A 24,295-nucleotide genomic window follows, 5' to 3' on the forward strand; every position below is an offset into this window, starting at 1 on the left:
ACTAGAAGTTTTTCAGAACTAGATCCAAGTGTAACCAAGGGCTCCAACAGCAGAGGGAAATGGATTCCCAAGAGAAAATATCACAAATGCAGCATGCAAAAAAACCCCCCAAAAAACAAAACAAAACAAAAACTTTTTAGGTGTCCATTTCATGACTAGCTGAACAGTGGCTGTTGGCAATAATCACATCTGCAAAATAACTGAGAATCTGCAAAAATTATACTGAGAGAATAGAATACAGGGGGAAATAATTTCATATAAGAGTACTTACCAGAATCACTTTTCTCTGAGGTTTCAGCAACTTAGGTTTAGGAAAATTGTTGGCTATTGGAGCTATAAAAATAAAAATCAAACGATTACTTCATATTAACACAATTCAGTTATTTTTAGTACATGCATCAGTCGTTTTAAGTTTTGATGGCAGCAGTATAGCACGACAGCAAAAAGTGCTGTTTAGGAACAAATTCTTTTGCAAAACTCTCCACAGGTATTACTGTAGGAGCTGCTGGGTGTTTGAAAACCTGGCTGCAGAAGTGGGAATTGATTAGGTATCTTTAAGTAGATCTCAATATACCGTAATATTTGTAATACATGAACTATGCAAAATAGTAGACACTTTTTTAGTTGGCATTAAATAGCACCTAAACTATATGCATACATGTGTAGCTGGCTGTGCCAACATGGCTCTTTAGCTCATCTGTCTTTGATTTCTCTCCTTTCTCCCCATACAGTGCAACTTGGATCCTTTTGTGCACACTCCAAAGTTCCTACCACCATCATGGACACAAGCTAGCAAAACCGCCCTCTCTACTCTAGCACCTTGCAACTGTGAATGCCAGAACACCTAACAGTGTGACAAAGCGCTTCACAGTGTCTGTAAGAGGCACTGTAGATATCCCCCCACCCTTCCCCCCACCCCATTTGACCAGTGGGAAACAGGAGTCACTGAGAAATGAATTGGTTCGCCTCAGGTTCTCCCTGCGTGAAATACAGCACCATTGGTTATATTCCTTGTCACATACCTTTTGCTGGGACAGCTGGTGGTTGCTCTACTTTCTCCTTCTTTTTCTTTACTTTCTTGGGCTGTAGAGGGGATAGACTTGTCACACTAGTGACAGTCTCCCCTGAGCTGGGAAAAAAAAAAAGGAACTTGTGAAGAGCAGGAACAAAATCCTTATATCTACAAGCTCCAGCTTATCCCTGGCATGCAACAGCATTTTCACTCATACAGCCCTGGCAGATTACTTAGATCCAGACTCTGTCATGTATTGAAAAATGCAACAATGCTGAGCAGCTTCTGTCCCAACTCACTTGTCTCATTACTTTTCTAGTACACAAACCAGTAAACAGACTTGTAAGATCTATGTACTCTGCCTAACCCATGAAGCACAAAGGGCCAGGTCTTATTTACCCCTTATGTTTCTAAGTAGTAGATACACAGCCGTACAATTGCACTTACTAACATTTATGCACAGTTTGGAGTTCAACATTGTCTATGTTAGCCAGGCAGGTAGGAAGGGAAAACAGATTCAACCAGGTAGATATATAAATCCAGATAAGGCTTGGAAGCTGAGTTGGAGGAAGAAATAACAGGGGAGAGAAGAATGAAGGCTTCCCGCCTTCCAGTGTAATAGTTAAAGCAGCTGCAAAGGGAGCAGTGGAAGACATGAGCTCCAGGTCCCCTTCAATAGGGGGCTCAATCCTGTGTTTCCTGCTTCTTGGGAAAGTGCTCTAAGGTGCCTATACACGTATAGTGAGGCTGCTCTGATGCACTGTAATTACAGCATGTTGAAGCAGACTCGATTAATCAAGTCTGCTGGAGCGTGGTAATTCCTGCACTCCAGCAGACTCCAGCATCACAGGTATCAGCATCCCCTCACTGACGCTGCTCTAATTAAAGTCCTGCCCCTCCCTTACCCACTCCTTCCTTCTTCTTGGAGCATGTGTCTAACCACCCCTAGCTACCAGACCATGGAGCAGGCATTATCCAGTGTCCTCTCCATCTTTTCTCTTGAAGATGGCCTACTGGACAGCCAAGCAAGATCTGTGGGTACAGGAGAAAGAGAATTTGCTACAGAAAATGTGGCTTAGTAAGACAGACAAGGGAGGGGCCCTTGGGCATTCATCTGGACTCCAGCTTCAGTTGGTGCAGAAACTTGCCCAATGTGATTTTATTTATTTTTCCTAATAAATATTACATGTCGGTGAGTTACAGAGCAGTTTGGGAAACACTCAGTCTGTGGCCTGGTGATACCTTAACTATTAAGCACTGAGCTAAAAGCTGGAAACCTCCCCTCTAGTAGGTATGGGCACCAATGCTAATGAACAGTACTTGGCTTGGGTGGTTACAACAACTGTGGTCCATTATAAACATGCCTACACAAGATGGCTTCTCTAGGTGAGTTATTTCATTTCAGAAGTCAGCAAATCCCCCAGATGTCTCCTACCCTTGACACAGCTGTGAGTTATGCAGACCAGGATTAAATGTAGTGTTTCCTAAATTACATCAATGTATGCAAGATCTGGGGAGCAGGGAGTTCTGTTTGTTTAGTTCCAATAGTAATAGGATCCTGGGCTGTGACTGAGGTGTCTAAATCTCACCACAGTAAAATAATAGTGACACTATAGTTTTTATTCCTAAATGCTTTATGCTCAGCTTGATGAAGGGACATTTTTCTTCAGGTCTTTAAAATAAGAGCAGATTTTCTAAACCTGTTTAGAGCCATGATATTCACATGAAGCCAAATTTTTAAACTTTACATGCCTACCTCCCTTAGATTTCCAAGAGAGTTCAGTGCCTTTAGAGATTTCTACCATTGCCTGATCAAGAGTAACAGAAATCAGACTAGCTGGCCATTTCAAGCACCCAAAAACCCAGGTTAACTCTGTTACTATCAGGGGAGTAACTCAGGCATAGATGAAAATACAGCTGAGTTTGTTGTCTTCAGTGAACATTGTGGGTTTGAATATGTAACACAAGATGTAAAAATCTTTAAAAAGTGATTAGAAATGAAATATTTTATAATGCTTTATTTGTTTTACCATATTCACTCAAATCTAAGATAAGATTTCCTTACTCCATTCAGCACAGGGGCGAAAACTTGAATCTTAGATTCAAGTATGAGCCAGGCAAGCAGCTGCTGCAGCTCTGAACAAAGCCAGGGTGGCTCACACAGCCGACAGGGAGCACTGGGTGCAGGGGAGCATGGGGAAAGGGGCATGCAGGGCAGGGGGAGTATAGGGGAAGGAGCATGGGGTGTGGGGGAAAGTTATAGAGAAGGGACATGCAGTGTGAGGGGAGTGTGGGGAAAGGGGCATGTGGAGCATGGGAAAGCGTGGGGGAAAGGGTGCGTGGTACTGGGGAGAGTATGGGGAAGAAGCAGCCAGTGCTGTGGGGAGCATGGGGAAGAGACATGCTGTGCTGTGGGGGAGCATGGGGAAGGGGAGTGTGGTGCTGGGGAAAATAGGCATAGTATGGGAAGAGTGTAAGGAAAGGGAGGTGCACTGCAAGGAGAACACAAGGAAAGGGAGGCATAGTGCAGGGGGGAGGGTGGGGAAAGGGCATGGAGGAAGGGGAGCATGGAACAAGGGGACTGTAGGGAAGGGGTGTGAGGAAGGGGGAATGTGGTGCAGGCGGAGCACAGGGAAAGGGACACAGAAGGTGTGTAGAACAGCAGGGGGAGCAGCTGTGGCTCCAGCCTCCACTGGGACTGGGCGCTGGAGCCAAAGCCTCTGCTATTGCCTGGCCTGGCCACATGCTCCATGGACCTGGCAGAGACAGAGACAGATCATCTGCAAAGGTAAGGGCTGGGGAGCAGGCACCAGAAGGGGGAAAAGTGACTAGGTGGGGAAGGCAGCAGGGGGCAGACACGGGGATAAGTTGCAAGATGGGGACAAGGGGAACGGGGCAAGCTGCCTGCCCCTAGTCACTGCTTTCTCTGCCACTACTTTTCTGGTGGCAGTGTTGGGGGGATGAATTTAAGAGGACCCTCCAATAACTAGATACAGAAGTTCAGGGTCTAAGAACCCATCAAGTTAAAACACATGTATAATTTTCTGTCTAAAATCTAATAACCGGGGTTCTAAAATCTTAAGTTCAGGGTTGTCTTGGATTCAGGTAAATATGGTAAATTTTAGTTTTCAGATTAATTTCAATTACACAAACCAATTTAGAGACAGAGGGAACTTTAAAGTCCCCCCAAAATAGTGTCAATCTAAGCAATGGTAGCAATTTGCTACTGCATGAAAACCAGAAATTAAAAATCGATAAAATTAAACTGATCAGCCTCATTTTACCATCCAAGCACAACACAATGTGAAAAGAGCAAAATATAATGAAACAGACTTTTCTTTCATTTTTTTATTTCTTTTGGTTTTAACCATCAAAGTGTTTGTTATAAAAGATCAAAATAATGGTTTAAAGAGATGACTGTTGTGCTGTTCCCCTTCAAGCATGGTAATGTGAAATGGTTTCATGTAAATTCATTGTGTTAATGCTTATTCTTCATTTGCCACATAAAGGAGAAACACACAAACTTATTTGTGGCTTGCACTTTTCTTCTGAAGGCGAGAAGTGTTCAGGGTTAACCAGCATAGTGAAATACAATAACTGTACTTGCTGTCTTCAAATCTAGTTCTTCAAACTAAATAAGAAGACTCAGAATGGTTTCCTTGGCTCCGAAACACTGTGCATCTGTGTGCTTGCCCTGTTGTACAGTTTCTAAAGAAAGTTACTTTTTTTATCTTGGGCTCCCTCCACCTCCTGGTTTCTATTTGAACAGAGTCACATTATGCCTTCCTTACTACATCTGAGGGGATTTCAGAGAACGAGAGAACAAGACATTTGGAAAAAAATGGTCATGGAATGTGTCTTAAAATCAGTGTGATTGGACAGAGCATTATCTATAGGTCTGCAGATGCTGAGCATCAACACATGGTTTTTCTGGACCTTCATTTTGCAAGAACAGGCAGTATGTTATGTTTTATATTTTTTTTAGAAGGCAAGGTAGATTTGTACCCTATGGCTACATCAGAGATGTATAGCATAAATTTTGTAAAGAGTGGGCTATGAAGGGACTGCAGGAAGCTGAAAGCAGCACTTAGAATACAAAGGGTAGGGAAGGGGGAGGAAAAAGAAGGGCCACTGCTGGGCGAAGCAAGCTCATTAGGAGAGACAAAAATAGAACAGCTATTCCAATGCAGGATACAGGGGTTATTAACGCTTAATCTAGGCAAGGGGTTAAGAACCTATAGTCTTGGTCTGGACCATAGTTAACAAAATCAAGTCTGTGTGTGATTTCTTGTTCCACAATTTCCTGTTCAAGTTCACTTTTGAAGTTCTGTTGTCTAAGAATAGCCAATCAGAGGTCAGAGAGGGAATATCCAGGATGGTTCAAATGTTCTGCCACAAGCTTGCGTGTCTTTCTAAAATTGATGTCAAATTGGTGCTCATTTATTTTTACATGAAGGGATTGCCTTGTCTGTCCAATGTAGACAGCAGAGGGGCACTGTAAGCAGGTGATGGAGTATATGACATTGGTAGAGAAGCAGGTGAAGGAGTAGGTGACAACCAAAGGGACTTGGCTGTTCTTGTCTCAGGGTTGGTACTGGAGCAGGTCGGAGCAGATTCTGAGTTTGGCTCTGTTGATTTGAGTAGCTCCAGTTTTCAAATTATATTGTAAGTGTAGGAATCCCTGCTCCAGATTCTTAAGGTGTGCATCGCGGGCAGTTGGATCAGAGCAGTTAGGGCTGTAATGTGGAGCTTAGCTGGAGATGATGGATCTAGCGGTGTACTTGGGATGAGAGCTCCTGGCATGTTGGTAGCTGTAGCAGTTGGTAGATTTCTGATACAATGCAGTGGTGATGTGGCCTTTGCAAACTTCCACAGTGGTGTTGAAGAAATAAATTTGCTAGAGGGTATATTCTAAAGCAGAGGTGGGCAAAATGCGGCCCACAGTCTGCATGTGGTCTGCCAGGCCATTCTATCTGGCCCATAGGGCCCCTAAAAAATTTAGAAAATTAATATTTATCTGCCCCTGGCTGCCTGTCATGCGGCCCTCGATGGCTTGCCAAAACTCAGTAAGCAGCCCTCCACTCGAAATAATTGCCCACCCCATTCTAAAGGCAGTTTGGTGGAAGTGTGCAAGTCGTTACAGCCCTGGTGAAATTTCTCTAGACATTCCATCCCATGCATTCATTTGGTGAAGGTGTCATCAAGGTATCTTAGGTATACCAGGGGGGATGAGAGGGCAGCTGTGGAGGAAGTGGACTTCAAGGTCTGTCATTATATATATATATATATATATATATATATATATATAATGACAGACCTTGCATATTGATATTGATGATATATATATATATCATAATATATACATATATATATAGGCATATTGAGGGGGCCATACATGTGCCTATGGCAGTGCCATTAATTTCTAGGGTTTTTACCATCCTTGTTGATGTGCCACTTCTCCGGTGTTTATGTAGATCAAGTATTCTCTCTCTCACACACGCACTTTCTTCAAAAGTCTGTTATAAGGGGACTAGAAATTGGAAAGTCATGAAGGCTGCATCTGGATAATTTGTATTTTTCCAAAGGAAGAACTGGCGGCATGTACCCAGAGGAGAACTAGGCACTGGTTTAGAGAAGGCTGGCATGGTGTAGTGTTCAGGATGTTACTCTGGGATTCAGGAGTAGAGCTTGGAAAGGGAAATTGCTTTTTATCCTCCATTAAATAGATTATTTACTGAAAAATGTAATTTCATCCATTATCCTCTCTGTGCCTCTGCTTGCCATCTATAAAAATGTGGAGATACAGTTCTGATATCACTACATTCAAAACTGAGATGCTCAGTACCAGGGCTATACCAGTTCCTTAGACAGAGACACTATTGTGGATCTGGATTCCTGAACTTTCCCAAAGGTTGGCTAAAGGAGTTGGAATTCTCTCTGAGGCTCTGCTGGTACAGAATGCAGTACTTCTGCTTTGTGGGCATCACATGCAAATTTTCCCAGGAGTTGGACTTGATAGGTTCTTAGACTGAGCTTCTGTATCTGAATAAAACTGAAAGACCTGACTGAATCTTGAAAGATTTTTGCTAGTTCTGAAGCAAATCACTGAATCCTTCATAGAAACAGTAGGGAGAGAGGAAGCTGACCTACAATTCAGCCCAATATTGGTCAAACACCTCCTGAGAACTAGTCCAGCTTCTGATGAATCTGAACAGGCTTGGAAGGTTCAGATAGACTTTATCTGGCTTCACTATGCAAAACCACACCTGCATCTCATCAGTGTTGCACAGGGGTAGGCAAAATATGGGCCTGTGGGCTGAATACAGCCCGCCAGGTGATTTCATTTAGCCCATGGCTGTGCGCCCCACCACTTAATTGTATCTGGCCCAGCCCGTGGCTGCCCCTGCTGTACTCCACATGGGATTGAGCCCTGCCCACTCCCGCTCAGGCAGCATGCTGAGCTCCCACCTTTACCTGTGGGAAGGCCCCAGGCCCAGCCAGCATGCACAGCTTCTGGGTAGGGCTGTTGCTGTGGCAGCCACCCAGAGAATTGCTTGGCTTCCCCAGTCTCCCACTTCTCCTCCTGTCCCTGCTGCAGCACTCTGGGCAGCAGATAGGGAAGTGGTGGTGGGTAGAAGGGAAGGCAGGAGCAAGGGGCTGTTGCAGGGGCTGGCAGAAGCATGAAGCCTGGAGTGCAGGGCCAGGGTGGGTTGGTGGAAGCTTGGGACCGCGTCAGTGGGAGCATGAGGCTGGCCCCGCTCTATCATGCGGGGCACCTTATAGCTCACGTGCAGCTCCTGGGACTCAGCTGGGAGTCACGTGCGATGGAGCTGGCAGTGAGAAACCCCATGTAATGGAGCCGAGCTGGCTCGGCTCCACTCTCTGCTGTCCCAGCCGAGTCCTAGGAGCTAAACACGGCAGCAGAGAGTAAGGTTAGGCTGCCGGCTCCATCGTGCAAGGTTCCCCACAGAGGTACACAACTCCAGCCAAGTCCCAGGAGCTGCATGTGAACCATGGGGAGCCTTGCCTGATGCACCAAGGTTGGCCCGGCCCTGCTGCCATGTGCAGCTTCTGGGATTTGGGTGGAGCTGTGTAACGCTGTGGGGCTCCAGCTTCCACAGGCCATGAGTACCCTAAGGGCCTGCTGCCGGTGGCTGTATGCCATGAGGAGGCATGTGAAGGGGGCCCACATGCACACCCCACCATACCCACACCCCCCCTGATACAACCCATACCCACACCCCACACACACATCTACGCCCCCCGACAAAACCTACACCCACAAACCCCACACCCCCCCACACACCCACATCCACCCACACACACATACCCACACCCCACACATTCCCCAACTATACCCCACACACTCCCCCCACACATACTCCACAAACAATATGCAAGAGTAAGGCTTTATTTTGAGCTATTTTGCAATTGCCCCTTATACATACTATGCAAACACACAGAATTTCAAAATATTTCAATTTTTTAAAAATAAAATTAAAATATGTTATAGTAGATGTTTGATTTATCTAACACCCTACACAGATATTTATCCAGCCTATTCTTGAACCCCGCCAAGCCCCCTTAACTTTATTCCTCTGTCCTGCAGTTATCAAAGTTAGGTTCATACTTAAGTAGACTTTTCTTTTTTTAGTAAAGCATAACAAGCATCTGCTTAATACATCATTTTAAGACTGGAGTCAATACACTGAAAATGTATTTTTACTTGTGCACTTTGGTTGCTGTGTTTCTGCTTTTACAGGTTAGCAACATAGTGTTTTGCTCCTTCTTTCCCACAACCCTCTGTCATTCATTTGCTTTTTGCAGTATTATCTCTGCGATACTGCACATTGTCAGAGAGTCATGTTGTGTGATTTACAGCAATGTGTCTTCGTATTTGACTACCACGCTCCCATTTCTGCCTCTAAATTGGTAGCCTTTTTTTGATCCATTTAATTTTTTTCTTTGTTTTGTGTTCTTCACCCGTCTATTTTAATTTTCTTTTTTTAGCTATCCCTTTTTTCCTGGCAGCTAGCTATGAAACAGAAAGACAGAGTGGTCCTCAGAGAGAACTAGAACTGCTGAGCTGTGCTGTTTATATCCATGGTTTAGTTGCAGTGGCTGTCCAGGGTCACAGAACACGGGTCATTCAAAGAGCAACACCAAAAGCTTGGCTTGCATTGACGCCTCCTGAACTCTCAATGGCTTTAGTGTGCATTCCCTTACAACTCACTTTAGGGTGCACTGTACAGAATGAATGCAGTAATTATCCCATGAGAAAGGATTGAAAATGACATTAAGTCAGGATCCAGGACATGCTATACTTAGTCCAGGACCATAGCCAAAAGGCATTGAGACTCAGACTAATGATAATAGATTTAAGGTCCAATATATTGTAAACTACAAAGGATGGAAACAAATGCTTTATGTCATTGGCAAACTAGAAACATCTGCTCCCTTTGCATTGCCATGAAGCATCAACTTCTAAACCTCACTGGTCATAAGAATCTCTTGTCCCGTTTTTTCTGTTTCTGTTGCAGTGTAACACCTTAAAGACTAACTAATCAGTGGCCATGTATACACGAGATGCTGACTATGCAGTAGCCCGAGACTATGGCACACTAGCATCACATGGCAGCAACTGTGACACTGCTACTGCTCAGTGGTCTCAGGCTACTGTGCAGTCAGTATCATGAAAAAGCTGTTAATTGGTGCTACTGCACAGGAACTTGGGCTACTGCGCTGTCATTTAGTATATGTTTATAAAAGTACCAAATGACTGTGCAGTAACGACTGCACCATCAGCGTCTTATGTAGACACGGCCAGTGACACCTTATAAACTAACTACCAATAAGTTGGCACTATGCCTTGCCCTCTGTTTCACAGAAGGGTTAGGAATCTATCCCTGTGAAGAATCCAGATTCTATGGAAGGGCGGGCAATTATTTTGGGTGGAAGGCTGTTTACTGAGTTTTGGCAAGCTGTCGAGGGCTGCATGGGTAGCCCCACCCCTTGACAGGTTTCCCGCCCCCTGGTCACCATCTTGTGACTGGAAGTCCTGCCCCCTAACTCATGACCTTTGCCACCAGAAGTGCCTCCCCTTGCCCCTGGAACTACTCTTCAGCAAGGGGTTTTGCCATCTCAGAACCAGAAAAATATGAAATTATATTCTAAAAATCAAACATCTACAACATTCACTAATTTGATTTCAAAAAGTATTTTTGTCCTGATTTACATGTGTTTGTGTAGTGTACACAGAGGTGACTACACAACAGCTTAAAATGAAGTCTTACTCTTGTATATTGTGGTAGGTGGGTCGAGGTTTGTGGGGCTGTGGGTATGTGGGTGAGGGAGCATGTGGGTGTATGTGGATATGTGGGGTGTGGGTGTTTATGGGGGAGGGTGGCTGGGGATTGTGTATGGCAGTGTGAAGGGAGGTGTTGGTGCATGTGTATGGTAAGGTGTGCACGTGGGACTCGTCCTATGAACACACGCACACCCACCCCCCCCCCCCCCCCCCCACCCCAACCCAAGCCTAGCCTGCAAGCCTGTTGAGGGCTCCCTCTGGATCCTACTGCCCCTGTCTCCTGTCAGCTTTGACAGGGAGCCAGGGGCAAATAAATATTAACTAAATTTTTTAGGGGCTCCTTGGCTTGGCGAGTCTCATCTGGCCCATGGGCTGTATTTTGCCCACCCCTGTTCTATGGTAACAGAGGATAGATATAAATGAGGGATAGAAATGTTGTGAGTTTAAGGGCTGATATCTTGAGTCCTGTAGTGGGAACTATATGGATACTTTCTGGAATAGTAAAGTTATCAGAGTACAAGTTAAGTTCTAGCCCAGTGATCAATAAGGAAAAAAACCTTCTCATACCCTGGATTCCTTTCTTTAATTCTGTACCAATTACATCTTATTAAAATGTCTATAGACTATTGCTCACTAATACATCAGGTTTAGGGCCCTGTAAGTCAGTCAGAATCTTCTCAGTTTCAGATCAAGTGGCAATGTTACAATTACAGCTTTTGACTGCAAGTTTATAGGTTCAAATTCCAACAAAAAACAATGGATTCATAGTGGCACAGTTTATGCCTTTCCCCTACTTCACAGTGCATAGCATGAAATGGTGTGACTACTAGGCATCCTTTCTTCTGGAACAGTTCAGTGCCTTCATGCTCTAGGGACAAGTGGCTTGCTATGGTAAAGGAAATGCATTACAGTAAAAGCTTTATTATCTGGCATGAGTGGGGTAAGGGGGGTGCTGGTTATCTAAACATTCCAATTATCTGAGAGTTATACAGAAGATAGTGCCATACTTGTAGTGCAAATACCTGATACACATGTGCCTTCTGGATAGACTCGGCAAATATTCCAGTTACTAAAGTGAGGATTTGTATTGGGGGATATTGGAAATTCCGGTTAATAGAGTATTCTGGTTAGTAAAATGCTGGTTAATACACCTTTTACTGTATATTTTTCTCCCTAGTGGACGGAAAGGACATATTACTGCTTTAGCGGGGAACAAGGGGTACAATACCTTCTGGCATTATGCCCTAAATGCCACTGGCCAGAGCAAACATCAGGGTAGCCAACACTCCTCTCTGATTCTAAGCCTGAGGTTCTGAGGATTTATTTCTGAGGTTCATATTTCTGGCCCTAATCAGTGAAAACACAGATGTGTACTTGGGGCGTAGAGGAGTCTGGAACAGGGTGTTTTATGTACCTTGGGTTGCAAGTGAAAGATTAAAAGGTAAAAGTGAAAATGTTCACATCATCATCACTATTATTAATTATTTACACTGTGCCTAGTAGTAGCTTAAGTGTATAAGAGAACATGCAAAAGGTACTGGGTAAGATTTCCAAAAGTGTACATGAGAATTAAATTTTCAAGTTGGCCCTTCTGAAAATTTTTCACATCTTCTTTCCAGCATCTAATGAAAATAAAACCTCATTGTTGCCATGACTTATAATTAAAAAGTATATTTTCATACCTGTTCTGAGGACATTTCACCAGGTAATGTTTCACTGTTAAAGAAAAAAAAACACAACAGGACATAAGGCTATGTGGCTTCATATAGAGAGAATTTATGAGCTACAAAAGGATACAGCAAATGGATCCAACCTAAACAGTCTTGGAATTGTATAGATGCCAACTTATCACAACTGGAAAGCTGCTAGTTATAACTATAACCATGTATTATACTGAAAATTAGAACATAGTCTAACTGGAATGAGATGCTTAGGCTGGGGGAAAATGTGTAGCAAACAACTCTAGGGAATTGTTACGGAAGTGGAAGGTTACTTAAATTGCAGCGGTCAGGCCAACTAAAGGAGAATTTGCCAAGGACAGACACAGAACTCCAGTAATGCGACTTCTAAAGGCTTCAGTTCTAAATTTTCTCTACATATTTATTGTTTTAAAAATGCATCTTCCCAAAACCCAGAAATAACACCCCCCCCCGCCCTTCATGTACAGGTGTTGATAGAGTTCTTAATATAGGGCTGGAGGAAGGTCTTCGGCATGTACCAACTACCACACCTGACCAGATTTGAGGACCATCTAGTCTAATAAACTGTCTCTGATAATATATATCCCTCTTTAAACCATCAGCTCTCAGTATGGGGTATAGTACCCCAGGAGAAGGCCAGGCATTGTTCTTTTGTGACTCCTCTGCTGTTCCCAAACTGGACTTGATATTGTGTTGCAGGTTCAACTCTCCCCTTCAGCTTATTAGCAGATGGGAAAACCTCCATTCTAGCTCCTGAGCCATGATGTGTCTTATATGTTGCGCTTTATGCCGAAATACAACCTTGTCCATAATGAATTTGTACATCCATGATCAATCACAATGCAGGGCATAGCTTTGTTTATGTTAGAACCTAGAATGCTTTGGTTATGGTTACTTCAAGTATTGAATTTTATCCCTGAAAGAGAAGGGAAATTGATGGCTAAGACTAGAGAATGAGTGACATTAAACTACTGCTATGCCTATAAACCTAATCTAGTCTAAGACTATAGTCACCAAAACATATTATTTGGTGACTATTTGGCATATAAACAGAGACAGCTGGTCAGAAAACAGGGTGTTTTCCCCTCAAGACATTTTGACTTTTTGGCAAAATGTTCAAAGTTTATATATTGAGACCCAAAACCAACAAAGGTTTTGATTTAGAAAATGGCATCACAGTGTCTTGTAGGAGCTGTCACCTGGGTGACTTGTGCTTCCATTATAGGTGGTGTTGGCTGTGGTGTCTCATGGAAAATGGTGACTGGCCTGAGGGCCCAACTTATCAAGGAGTGTGAAAATATAACACACCTGAAAATATAATACTCTAGTAAGGCACCAGAAGTGTACTTTGAACCACAATATTTTGCCTTTAGGTTAAAAGGAAGCTTTAGGCTTCAGGAATATGGTTTTTCAATGAAATATTGAAATGTTCTATGAAACGAGACCTATTTCCACAAATAATTTCATTTAATTAAAAACCAATCTGAAAAGCATTCTTTTCAGAAAGTTTTCAACCAGCTCTAGATATAAGTTGGGTGGTCTGCCAGCAAGGGTCCAGCCCTCTACCAAAGGTTACCTGGAAAAGATAGCTGTGACCCACTATGTGTCCTTATCAAAGACTCAAGTAAAAGCATACAAACAATCTACAAACATTACATTTTACACAATGACACCTGCCTACTCTAAGCAATAGACCAGCTTCTACTGAGCTGCAACTCCACTAAAATAAAGAGTTTGATTTAGGCCCAATATCACGCATTTTCACGTTAGTGCCATAAGGCTAACCATATGCCTGGCTAGGGTTTAAAAGCTAATACTCTGGAAAGAACACTTCCAGTTTCACCTGTTACACATCATGATCCTTAGTTTATATATAAATTGCTAACTGTCACTGGGTGCCTCTACATGTGCCATTAGCATGTAGCAATAAACTGCACTGGAGTTTATTGCTCCCAGGTCCAGTTTTAACACGTGTGCCCAGAACTGCAGCACATTAAGGCAGGGTGGAGCAGCCCCAGCTGGCAGGGAGCCCAGGGGGGTCAGCCTGCCAGCGAAGAGCTGTTCCACTCTGGCTCAACATACTGCGGAGGGGCTGGCTGGGGCACAAGGGTGCTACAGTGAAGGGCAAGCCAGCAGGCAGCCCCTGTACTGTAGCACCCTCATGCCCCAGCCAGCCCTGGCCACCATCTACAAGTTCATTTTGGTGTGCTAACTTCATCATAGGATAGCACTTATCCTGAACAGTACTATCCTACAGCAGAGTTAATTAGTTTACTGTGCCCTAATAGGGGCACATATGTAGACTGGTGATGCTTTACTGCAGAACTCTTTAGTCAACTCCGTAGTAAAGTGCATATGTAGATGCGCCCAGTGGGTGGGTGGCTCTTTAAGGAAGTTGGACTTAGCAGTATCTGGACCTATTATTCACCTCCCACTGATGGATTTTGGCCAGGGGGAGATGATCAAATATTGTTTCAGGGGGTGGAGGAATGAGGCTTCCCATAAGCAGCAGCTTGGAGCTCAGAAAATGTTTGAGTTCTGAGTCAGGATAAAATCAACAGAGGGTTCCCCAAGCCCTTCTGGGAAAAGGGAGAGAGAACCTGGGAATGGCTGCTGGTGGATCATAAAACAGAGGTCCCATGACCAGAAAGGGATTGTGGGAAACAATGAGATGTCTAGGTAGAAATTTCTCTAGGAAGGTAGAGCAAAGGGGCCTTCTTTGCTTGCCACTGGGCCCCTACACTGGGGCTCAGGGGAGAAGGAAGATTTCCTGACAAGGTCTGTGCAAGTGTTGGTTACAAGATTACTGGTGGCTTATTTTGGATGTAAATGGGAAAAAGATTAGTGACTGACAAGTCAGGTGTCAAATTCTACATGTGTGAACTAGACTTTAATCTTTGGTATGTCCTTATGCAAGAGATTAAACATATGTAAAGAGCCCTCACTCACCCCTATAGACTTCCTAGCTATGTTACTAATGACATGGTGAGTAGGGAATGCAGCATTCACAGTGCTACTACACTGTCTCGGGCAAGGGGATACCAAGATTCTGCCCCCACAGCCCACCAGGAAAGTCAGCTGTGAGGAGGACCCTGCTGGTGGAGATTATATTTTCCACTGTGAAATGAAGAGTCGGGCACCATGTTGTCATTTTCAGAGCCGGTTTGTATCCTAGCTCTCTCTACAACTTGTGTGTAGTCTGCTACTCCAACTAAGACTAACCCACTAATGTGGAGTCAGGAGAGCACACACATTCAACAGTATTGACCCAAAAAGAAAATCTTGCCCTAAAACTATTGCAGGTTCTTTGTAGCATCTCTCTCTCTCTTTGCTAAGATTTTTTACTTCTCTAGCTCAGATTTTTAATGTTGACATTGCATTTTGGATGATGTTCAAGATTTAATGAAATATAGATTAAACCTGCAATTAATTTGATTCTAGGGCAGCCAAGAAAAGGTTCTAGTTTTATATACACCCAGAAGGAACTACTACATCCATATCCCAGGACCTAATTCAGATTAGCTCAAACTAGAGAGCTGTTCTCCAGGCTGGTCATTCAGTTACCCCAGCATAAACAAATGTAACCAAAAGCAACAATTAGCTCAATGTCTTTTGAAGACCTGGAATAAATCATTGTGGTTAGATGATCCATCACAGTGTTTGTGACTTCTTGGTGTGAGGTGCAAGCTATTACATCCAAGCATGTTAGCGGCACTGTAATTTCCCATGACTTGAACGTTTGAACGCTTTGCTTTTTTGAGCTGATCAGATGCAGCTTCTTCCTTTCAGGTCAGCAGCTTGCCCTCCAGTGAGATTCCCTAAAAGGTTTGCAGGGGTTCTCTCCTGCCATGTCTTGTTGTTAAGGGTTCTTGCTAGGAGGAAGTTCTCTAATCCTGCCTTTCCTGGTTTCCTCTTCAGTCTCTCACTTAGGTCGTCATCTCAGGGCTCCCCCTTCCCTACCCCCCGCCTTGAGCCAACCAGCAATAATGTTAGTCCTTGGCCAGGCTAAAGCAAGCCAATCAGCCATGGCTGGGCCTTAGCCCTTATCCAATCTCAGTCTTGGTTCAGATGGTGTAATGTCCTTATTCAGGCCTCACGTCGGCCTTTCTCATTATTGTGTTTACCCTGGGGTGTCTTCCCTCAGGCTCTCCCAGGGACTACTCACGAGTTTAGTATCCTTTCTTTATTTCTCTCTCTACAGGCTCACTGCTGTCTCAGTCTCTGTCAGCTTCATCTGGGATCCATGGTTTTGAGAGAGGTATGTATCCTAGCTCCTCCAAACCAGCCTTAGCTGGGCATCCCAACTCTCAGGATTGCCACCACTTGCCCCTGCTGGGGCATTTGTTTGCTTCCTGCTACTCTGGGCTCTCAGGAGGCCTCACTTCTGCTCCTCCTCGAATGTGGTTGATGGGGATTTTATCCCTCTCCAAGGGCCAGCTGACAAACCTGCCGGCACGTATCTACAAAATGTGCCCACGCCGGTACAGGGGAGTGCAGCTGATCTCCAGTGGCATTCTGCTGTTGCTGCTTTTCTCCCTGCTCCTGCCCCAGTGCAGCTTGTCTTCTGGTGGCAGCATCTCCGCCACTGCGTGTCTGATCTTTGGCAGCATTCTGTAGCCGCCGCTTCTCCTTCTGCTCTGGCAGTGGAGGTAAGTTTTGGTTCATGGCAGCATCCCTCCCACAAGCACATTGCTTTCTTGACATGGAGTCCTTTCCATAATCTGAAATTGTGAGAGAAATCTGCAGTATTCTTTCCTTGGAAAATGACTATATTCTGAGAGGTTTTACCTCTGAAACAAAGCCACAGCTTGGGATGTTTTCCTTTGTACATCCTTGAGTCATAAAAAAGCATCTTTTGACTGCCAGAAAATCTGATATGAATCCATTGTGTAAGAATACATATACAAGGTCTGAGCTATAGACTTCGGAAACTGTCTCAACAGTACTAGAAGTTGGGAGTGAAGGCAGGTTCACAACCAGGCAACAAGCCCATTACTAATACATGAGGAAATGTCCATGGTTGTTTTACTTGGCTAACAACCACTACACAATCCCTGCTTTGTACAAGTCCTCTTAGTATGGCTGGTAAAAAACATAACGTATTGAAAAAGGTTTGACTTCAAAATTTAATAAGCTTATTTGAAATGTTGGCACTTTTCAAAAACTGACAGACGTGTGTTGACATGTTAATTTTTAATAGTAAGACTGGTTGAAACTTTTCACCAGTAAAAGTCAAAGTGGATGAGATCAAAAATCTTGTCCACATGATGAAACTGCTCCTTGACAGTTTCCCATATAGGAAAATGTTGGCTGGGTTTCACCTTCTAATTCATTAGGAATCCAGAACACAAGATACAGAATTTGGAGGACCAAACATCTCTTCTGGCGTAGCAAAGCCCTGCTTAAGTCAATGGGCCATATTCTGAACATGTTAAAGTCAAAAGTAGCAGCTGGAGAAGTTCCATAAGACCCAGTTCATTGACTGTTCTAAAACATTTGTCCTAGGAAGTCACTATCATATCTCAGGAAGAGGCACAAACCTGTTTTCCTCTTGTTTACAGTATTTTTTACTCTCAGCTTTACACGAGAAAGGCACTAGAGGAGACATTTTCACTCACTTGTTAATCCATTGCAGCCTTAATAAAAATAGAATGAGAGCACAGCAGTGCTGGCAACAGTGTTTATTAACATCAGCTTTTGACTTTTAAAAGTATGAGATAATAAGGTAAGATAAGGGGGAAGCAACGTGAGTTAGTTCCTGTGCACTTTAACCAAGTGAGTGATGGGCCTGGATCCTGAGACGAGAGGAAACTGCCAGCTACTGAGGGACACCACAGATTTCCAAAAGAAACTAGGTTTCATTGACAAGCTTCCAGCAAACACCATGGATGTCACATCTCTGTATACCAAAGTCCCCCAAGAGGATGCATTACAAGCCATAAGAAACATTATCCCTAATAAGACATGCTTCTGTTCTCATTGAACTCCCACATTGTCCTCACATGCAATTATTTCAGACTGGGAGACTCCCTATACCTGCAAATGAACATGGCCCCCCAGTATGCTAATATATTCCTTTCTCTACAGCTGACCTCTCATCCTCCTGATAGATCTTATTTACTGAAATCCAAGATGATTCTGAATTTAAGACGACCCCCCATAACTATATTCTATACGTGGAAAATTTATAAATTTTCAGTTATATGTTCAGTTATATGTGTTATAACTGACCATCCCTAGCCTCTGCCCCTTCCATCCTCCTTCCCTCCCCCACCATTTACCAACTTAAGTATGACCCCAGCCCTGCTCCAGCTCTGGTAACAGCTATTATGGCAGTGGAAGCTCCAGCCCAGGCTCTGGTCAGGTTTGGGGACAGAGCCAGAGCCACAGCAGCTACCTGCCTCCCTATCACCTTGTACTCAAATACAAGATGAAGGACTTTCCCCTCATGTTGAATGAGGGAAAACAAGTTCTTGGATTGGAGTAATTATGGCACCTAAGGTACATTGATGATATCTTCATCATAAGGACACATAGGAAAGACCTCTAAAGAAATTCCACCAGGACTTGAACCATTTCCACCCCTCCATCAAAATGACTTGAATACTCAACCCAGTGCATTCATTTCTTGGACATCACTGTGAAACTTTGCAATGGCCACATCACCATTGCATTTTTTGGAAGCCTAATGCTTGTATAGCTATCTCCACACCACCAGTTTTCATCCTAAATACACCAGTCGATCCATTATCTACAACCAAGCTCTGTGTTGTTCTGTCTGCTCTGACCCTGCCTACCGGGATGCATACCTTAGAGCTTCCTACACTTACAGTACAATCCCAAAACTGTAACTACTCAAATCAACAGACTGTGCTCTGACCTGCTGTGATACCAACCATACAACAGGGACAACAGAATCTCTTTGGTTTTCACCTATAGCCCTCAGCTTGAACACCTTGGACACATCATTCATGATGTACAACCCCTCCCAGAACATGATGACCATCTCAAACTAGCCTTGGGGGGCAAGCTTATCTTGTCTTACAGACAGTCCCTAATCTCAAATTATAACTTTCCAGCAGCAGGCTACTTAACTCCAATTCTCATCAAGCCACCAGACCATTCTACAGACCCAGAAGCTATATTAGCTATACCCTCTTCATCAAAACAGACATTATAACCGGACCAAACAACATAGGTGGATCCAGATTTTAAACAGGAGCAGTGCAGGAGCAGCGACCAAGGTTACAGGGATAGCTGCATCCCTGCAACCAGCTTTGCCCCACAACACTGAGGCAGGCAGACTATGCCACAGGAGCAGTGGTTAGGGATTTTTTAAAGTCCCTGAATCAGGTAAGAAATGTTTCCATCTTCCCCTCAGTGGTTAGTGTCACATCCTCTCCCCTCCCAGGCCCATTGCTGTCAATGTCTCTGGCTGCCCAAGGGGCAGCGGAAGCTCCAGAGCCCTTTCTGTTTACAACTCAAGAACTTCTCGCTGCTGTCCTATCTGCTCCTGCCCCACTCCAGCTAGGGCTTATGGGAGGCTGTGCAGCAGTGGGGAGCAGACCCCAGCCCACAGCAGCAGCTTACCTCTGCCCCGTGCACGAATCCATGGGGCATGTGCCCCCCGTGCCTCCCCTCGGGTGCAAGCAGTGGCGGGAGCCCCCCCGTGCGTTGGGATGAGCTGCCAGGGCTCCAACCATGCCTCCCATTCCTTTCCTGGGCATAGGTGGATCCCAGGGGCCACTACCAAATCAAGACCCCCAGGATCGTCATCAGCAGGGAAGCAATAGCTGTGGTTTTAAACTTGGCACCATTTTTGTCTCCTGGCAGGGAGACAAAACCATGGCTTTCACACTTGTTTCCCTGTGAGCCAGGAGCGGGGCCCCTACACCAATGGGACTGGGGGGAGGGTCTGGGCTGAGACCAGCCTGGTTGTGGGGGAAGGGGGAGCATGGGCCAGGGTCAAGCCAGACCAGGAGTGCTGCGCCATGCCTCTGTGGGCAGGTGGATGGTGGCGCTGGGGGGGAGGGGGGTCTTGGGGGCTATGGCCACTCCAAAATTTATCTTAGTCCCCTGTAGGCACCCCTCTCAGCGCCGCTGCCCACCCGCAGAGGCATGGCACGGTGCTTCCGGCCCGGCCCGGCCCGGCCCAGCCCAGCCCAGCACATCTTCGCAGCTGCGCGGGACACAGCTGGGCAGCAGCTCCCTACAGGTTAGTCTAATAGGGGCTGGGTGGGGAGCTAGACAGAACCACGGGCAGCATCTGGAGAGATTTGGAAAAATTCTGACTCTAGGGAGAGGGAGGGGGGCAAGGTTCCCACGGCCTCCTTCTCCCAGAATTCTGGCTCCTAATACTCCTAATAGCAAATGTCTGCAAAGTCACAAGACAAACACTTTCTCTGGAATGCACATGCCTTCAAATACACCCCTGGAACACAATGAGCTGCAGTTGTAATCTACCATGTAAGATGCTAATTAGAAGTGGTTGAAACATTTTGACAGATTTTTTTCAGTCAAAACGCAGTCTTTTGCTAAGCGATATATTTTGCAACAAATCTGATTCAGCACTGTTTTCAAGTATTCTAATTTTTCCATCAACAAGTTTGCTTTTAATTTAATATTCATTTTGGGTTTTGGAAGGCAAAATAAAACAAACTTCAATTCAGAACAAAATGGAAGTCTTTTTGTTTCATTTTGTATTTTTTGTCATTTTTTATTCCATGGCTGGTGTCCACAGAAATCCATTTCCTTCAAAACTTTAGCAGAGATAACATTTTGCCCTGTAAAGCTGCTAGACTTAGTTTTAACTTTTTGGAACATCTGCTGTCTTTTCATATTCCTGATGTTCTCTTTGCCAGTCAGATTCCCTCTCTAACTAAGAAGATGATATTTGTATTTCACTCACCTCTGGATCTTCTCTTGTTCAGTAGGGACTGACAAAGAATGACGAGTGTAAAAAGGAGAACACTGACAATCCCTATGGAGCACACAAACACTGCATATATGTACAAGTCTGAAAAGCAAGCACAGAATTACACTCAGCTTGGTACTTCAGTACAGGAAAAGGGGGCATATTTATACAAGACACAAAATCGATAGGCCCTGTCCTGGAGCATTTGGGATAAAGTTTTAAAAGTGCCTACAGTGCAAGTCAATAACATTTTGGGTCCGTGAGAATCAAATGCTGTATTAAGGAAGCCAAAAGAATGAACATTTTAAAAATACCATATTTAAACAGATCCAAGACAAGTTTTTTTTTCCCTGAAACAACACGAGCAGGAAAAAGCCACACCTTAGATTTGAGTACTAGCCTTAGGCAGCTGGTGGCTCAGCTCCAGGCTCAGAGCTGAAGCTGGAGCTGTGCCACTGCCTGCCCCAGCCCAGGGTGACTTGTGTGGTGGGGGAGGGGGCACACAGCCAGGGCAGTATGGGGGAGACTGCACAATGTATATATATGTATATATGTGTGTATATTATATATGTATATGTATGTCTGTACACACACACACACACACACACACACGCATGTATATGTATCAATTGAACACAATGGTGTTTTTACATGTGCTCCAGGATGGCGGGGTGGGGCATTTTAATTAGAATGGCTCTCAGGAGCTGCTCTAATTAAATCGCCCATAGCATCTTGTGTTTTCAGCATCCCACACTTCAAAACAGCAGCAGGGGCGCTTGAACTAAAGATTGTTCGACAACTTTTAGTTAAAGTGTTCCTGCCGCCATTTTGAAGCATGGGGATGTTGAATACTAGGGATGTACCAATAAAGATTTTTTTCGCCAGTATGGATAGCCAGTTATTAACAAGCCATATTGGCCAATACCAATCCGATAGCCGATATGCAGCCTGGCAGCTTGGAGAGCAGTGTTTGGACAGTAAGTCTGTGGAAGGTAAGGGGCATGGGGAGGTGGGGAAGATTAAAGGCCCTAGGGTGAGGAAGGGAGTGGGGCTGGGGCTGCGGCAGGCCCTGCTCAACCTGGGCAGGCATGGGGGGGGGGTGGAAGGAGCTCCCCACTGCTGCAAGCACCCCGGGAGTGGCACGGGGGGCATGTGCCCTCTGGATCTGTGCATGAGGCGAGGGCAGGCTGCCTGCTGCAGGCTTGGGGCCAGGGGCTCTGCTGGCCTCTTCCCGGCAGGGACTGGGCCAGGGCTATAATCAAGGCGGGTGGAGGCAGGGTGGGCGGCCGTGGCACTGGGAGGAGTTGGGGGGAGGCAATGGCAAATTTTGGGGTGGCTGTAGCCTATCCAGAGCCCCCCCTGCCAGCACCACCACCCACCCTGCTCCTGCCTGCTCTAAATGCACCCCAGCTCAGCCTCTCCACTGGGAAGTGGCCAGTGCAGCCCCTGGCCCCAAGCCTGCAGCAGGCATCCAGCCCTCACCCAACACACAAGTCCCCCATGCCTCTCCCAGGGGTGTGTGCAGCAGCAGGGAGTCAACCCCCGCCCTTCCTACTGCCCCTGGACGAGCGGCCTGTGGCTCTGTCCTCCATACAGCCCTGGCTGGGCAGTGCCTGCCCCAGCCCCATTCCCTCCCTCATCATAGGAGCCTTGATTTGTTTCCCCCACCCCTGCCCCGCCCCTTCCCTCCCACAGACTTAATGGCTGAATGCTGCTCTCCAAGCTGTTGGGCTACGTTTCTGGCTCCGTGCATGTGGATGCTGCAAGTGCAGCATGGTATTTATCAGTAACATTATTGTCAATTTTCCTTTTATCAGCGCTGATCTGATATGGACCAATGTATCGGTGCACCTCTATTGAACATACATGATGCCAAGGCTGCTGGAGCATGCTGATTAGAATGCTCCAGCAGACTCAACTAATCAATTAATTGAATATACTCCAACATGTTCTAATTAGAACATGTCACAGAAGCCATCAAGCATGTGTTTTATTGATATATTTTCAATTTTAAAGCAATGTGGAAATCTACCAGTGCCTCAGTCATTATAATAAAATAAATTCTAAATACCAATATATTTCAGCATTTGATTTTGGGTTTTTTTATCATGGAAAATCAGAGCTCCCCACGACCCCTTCACTCACCAGGAATGCAGGTCTGTCTGTGGTTGACCCCCCTGCATCTGCTTTGTGGCACTGAGCAGCCCTGATACGCTGGCGGCACGCCCCTACCCAGGCTGTTGCCCCTCACTCCCAAGTCACAGCCCCCCACAGCCTCGCCAGTGCTCCTTATTCCTGACCCACAGTTCCCTGCCCCCTCCCCCACCCATGCCGGTGCCCCTCACTCCTGACCTGCAGCCCCCTGGCCCTGCCAGTGCCCTTCACTCCCAACCCACAGCCCCCTGTCCCCACTGGTGCCCCTCACTCCCAACCTGCTGCCCCCTGGCCCTGCTGGTGACCCTCACTCATGACCTACAGCCCCCTGTCCACGCCCCTTCTGATACTTCTCACTCTCAGCATGCAGCCCCCTGTCCCCACCAGTGCCCTAACTCCTGACCCACAGCCCTCAGCCCCTCCCCCAGCTCTGCTGCTGCCCCTCACTCCCGACCCACAGCCCCCTACCCACCCCCAGCCCTGCCAGAAGGGGTCCCCAGCTGCCCCCCCCAGGCCCCAGCTCCTCAGTGTGTGGGGCAGGGGCTGTATGGACATAGGGAACACCACTGGCAATGTGTCAAAGGGGATGGGGGGCATGTGAAGCCTGGCCAGATTGGCATCAAGCAGGAGCCGCATCCATGGCCCAGTGGGCAGGACCTGGTGCAGGAGGGTGGAGCATAACAGGAAAGCTCAGTGCCACCACTTCTGGAAGCCCTGTGCCAGTCGCACCCCCATGGCTGCCAAGGTGAGGTGTCTCCTGCCTGCTCAGCAGCAGCTGGTGGTGGTGGCAGTTGCAGGAGCTCTGGCTCATGAGGGCAGCAGGGCAAGCTTGGCCCTGGTGCTAACTGAATGGAGGAGGAGGGCGCAATCTGTGGTACTGCCCCGCTCTGGGCTGGGGCTCCTGCACTGTACTAGGTAGCCTGGCCATTAGGACTGTGCAAAGCTTTGAATCATGATTCAGATCTGGAGCCTTGGATGCGGCCTCTGCCACCAACCACTCCACGCTGCTGCCCACTGCCCCACATCCCGCCCTGGTTTTCCATGGCTGGTCACATATGTGGTTCCGTGGGCTACTGACAGGTGGTGCATGACTGACTAGGTGCAAGGCCCATCAACAGCCCACGGAGCCACATGTGTGACCAGCTGTGGAACAGTGGGGCACAGTGCCAGGACCGCCGGGGGGGGGGGGGGGGGGCAAGGGGGAGAGA

General features: G+C 45.9%; 1 protein-coding gene across 1 annotated transcript in view; it reads right to left on the reverse strand.

The window, feature by feature from the left end:
- Nucleotides 1-24,295, reverse strand: part of VSTM4 (V-set and transmembrane domain containing 4) — a 103,607-nt gene that overhangs the window by 36,212 nt on the left and 43,100 nt on the right. The window contains exons 5-8 of the mRNA XM_025212987.1: nt 20,928-21,035; nt 12,002-12,035; nt 1,023-1,129; nt 272-333 (exon numbers count right to left, since the gene is read on the reverse strand). Of these exons, the coding sequence (XP_025068772.1) occupies nt 272-333; nt 1,023-1,129; nt 12,002-12,035; nt 20,928-21,035 (311 nt within the window). The remainder of the gene's footprint in view (nt 1-271; nt 334-1,022; nt 1,130-12,001; nt 12,036-20,927; nt 21,036-24,295) is intronic.

This window comes from Alligator sinensis, unplaced genomic scaffold (genome assembly GCF_000455745.1).
Source record: "Alligator sinensis unplaced genomic scaffold, ASM45574v1 scaffold163_2, whole genome shotgun sequence".
NCBI lineage: Eukaryota > Metazoa > Chordata > Crocodylia > Alligatoridae > Alligator > Alligator sinensis.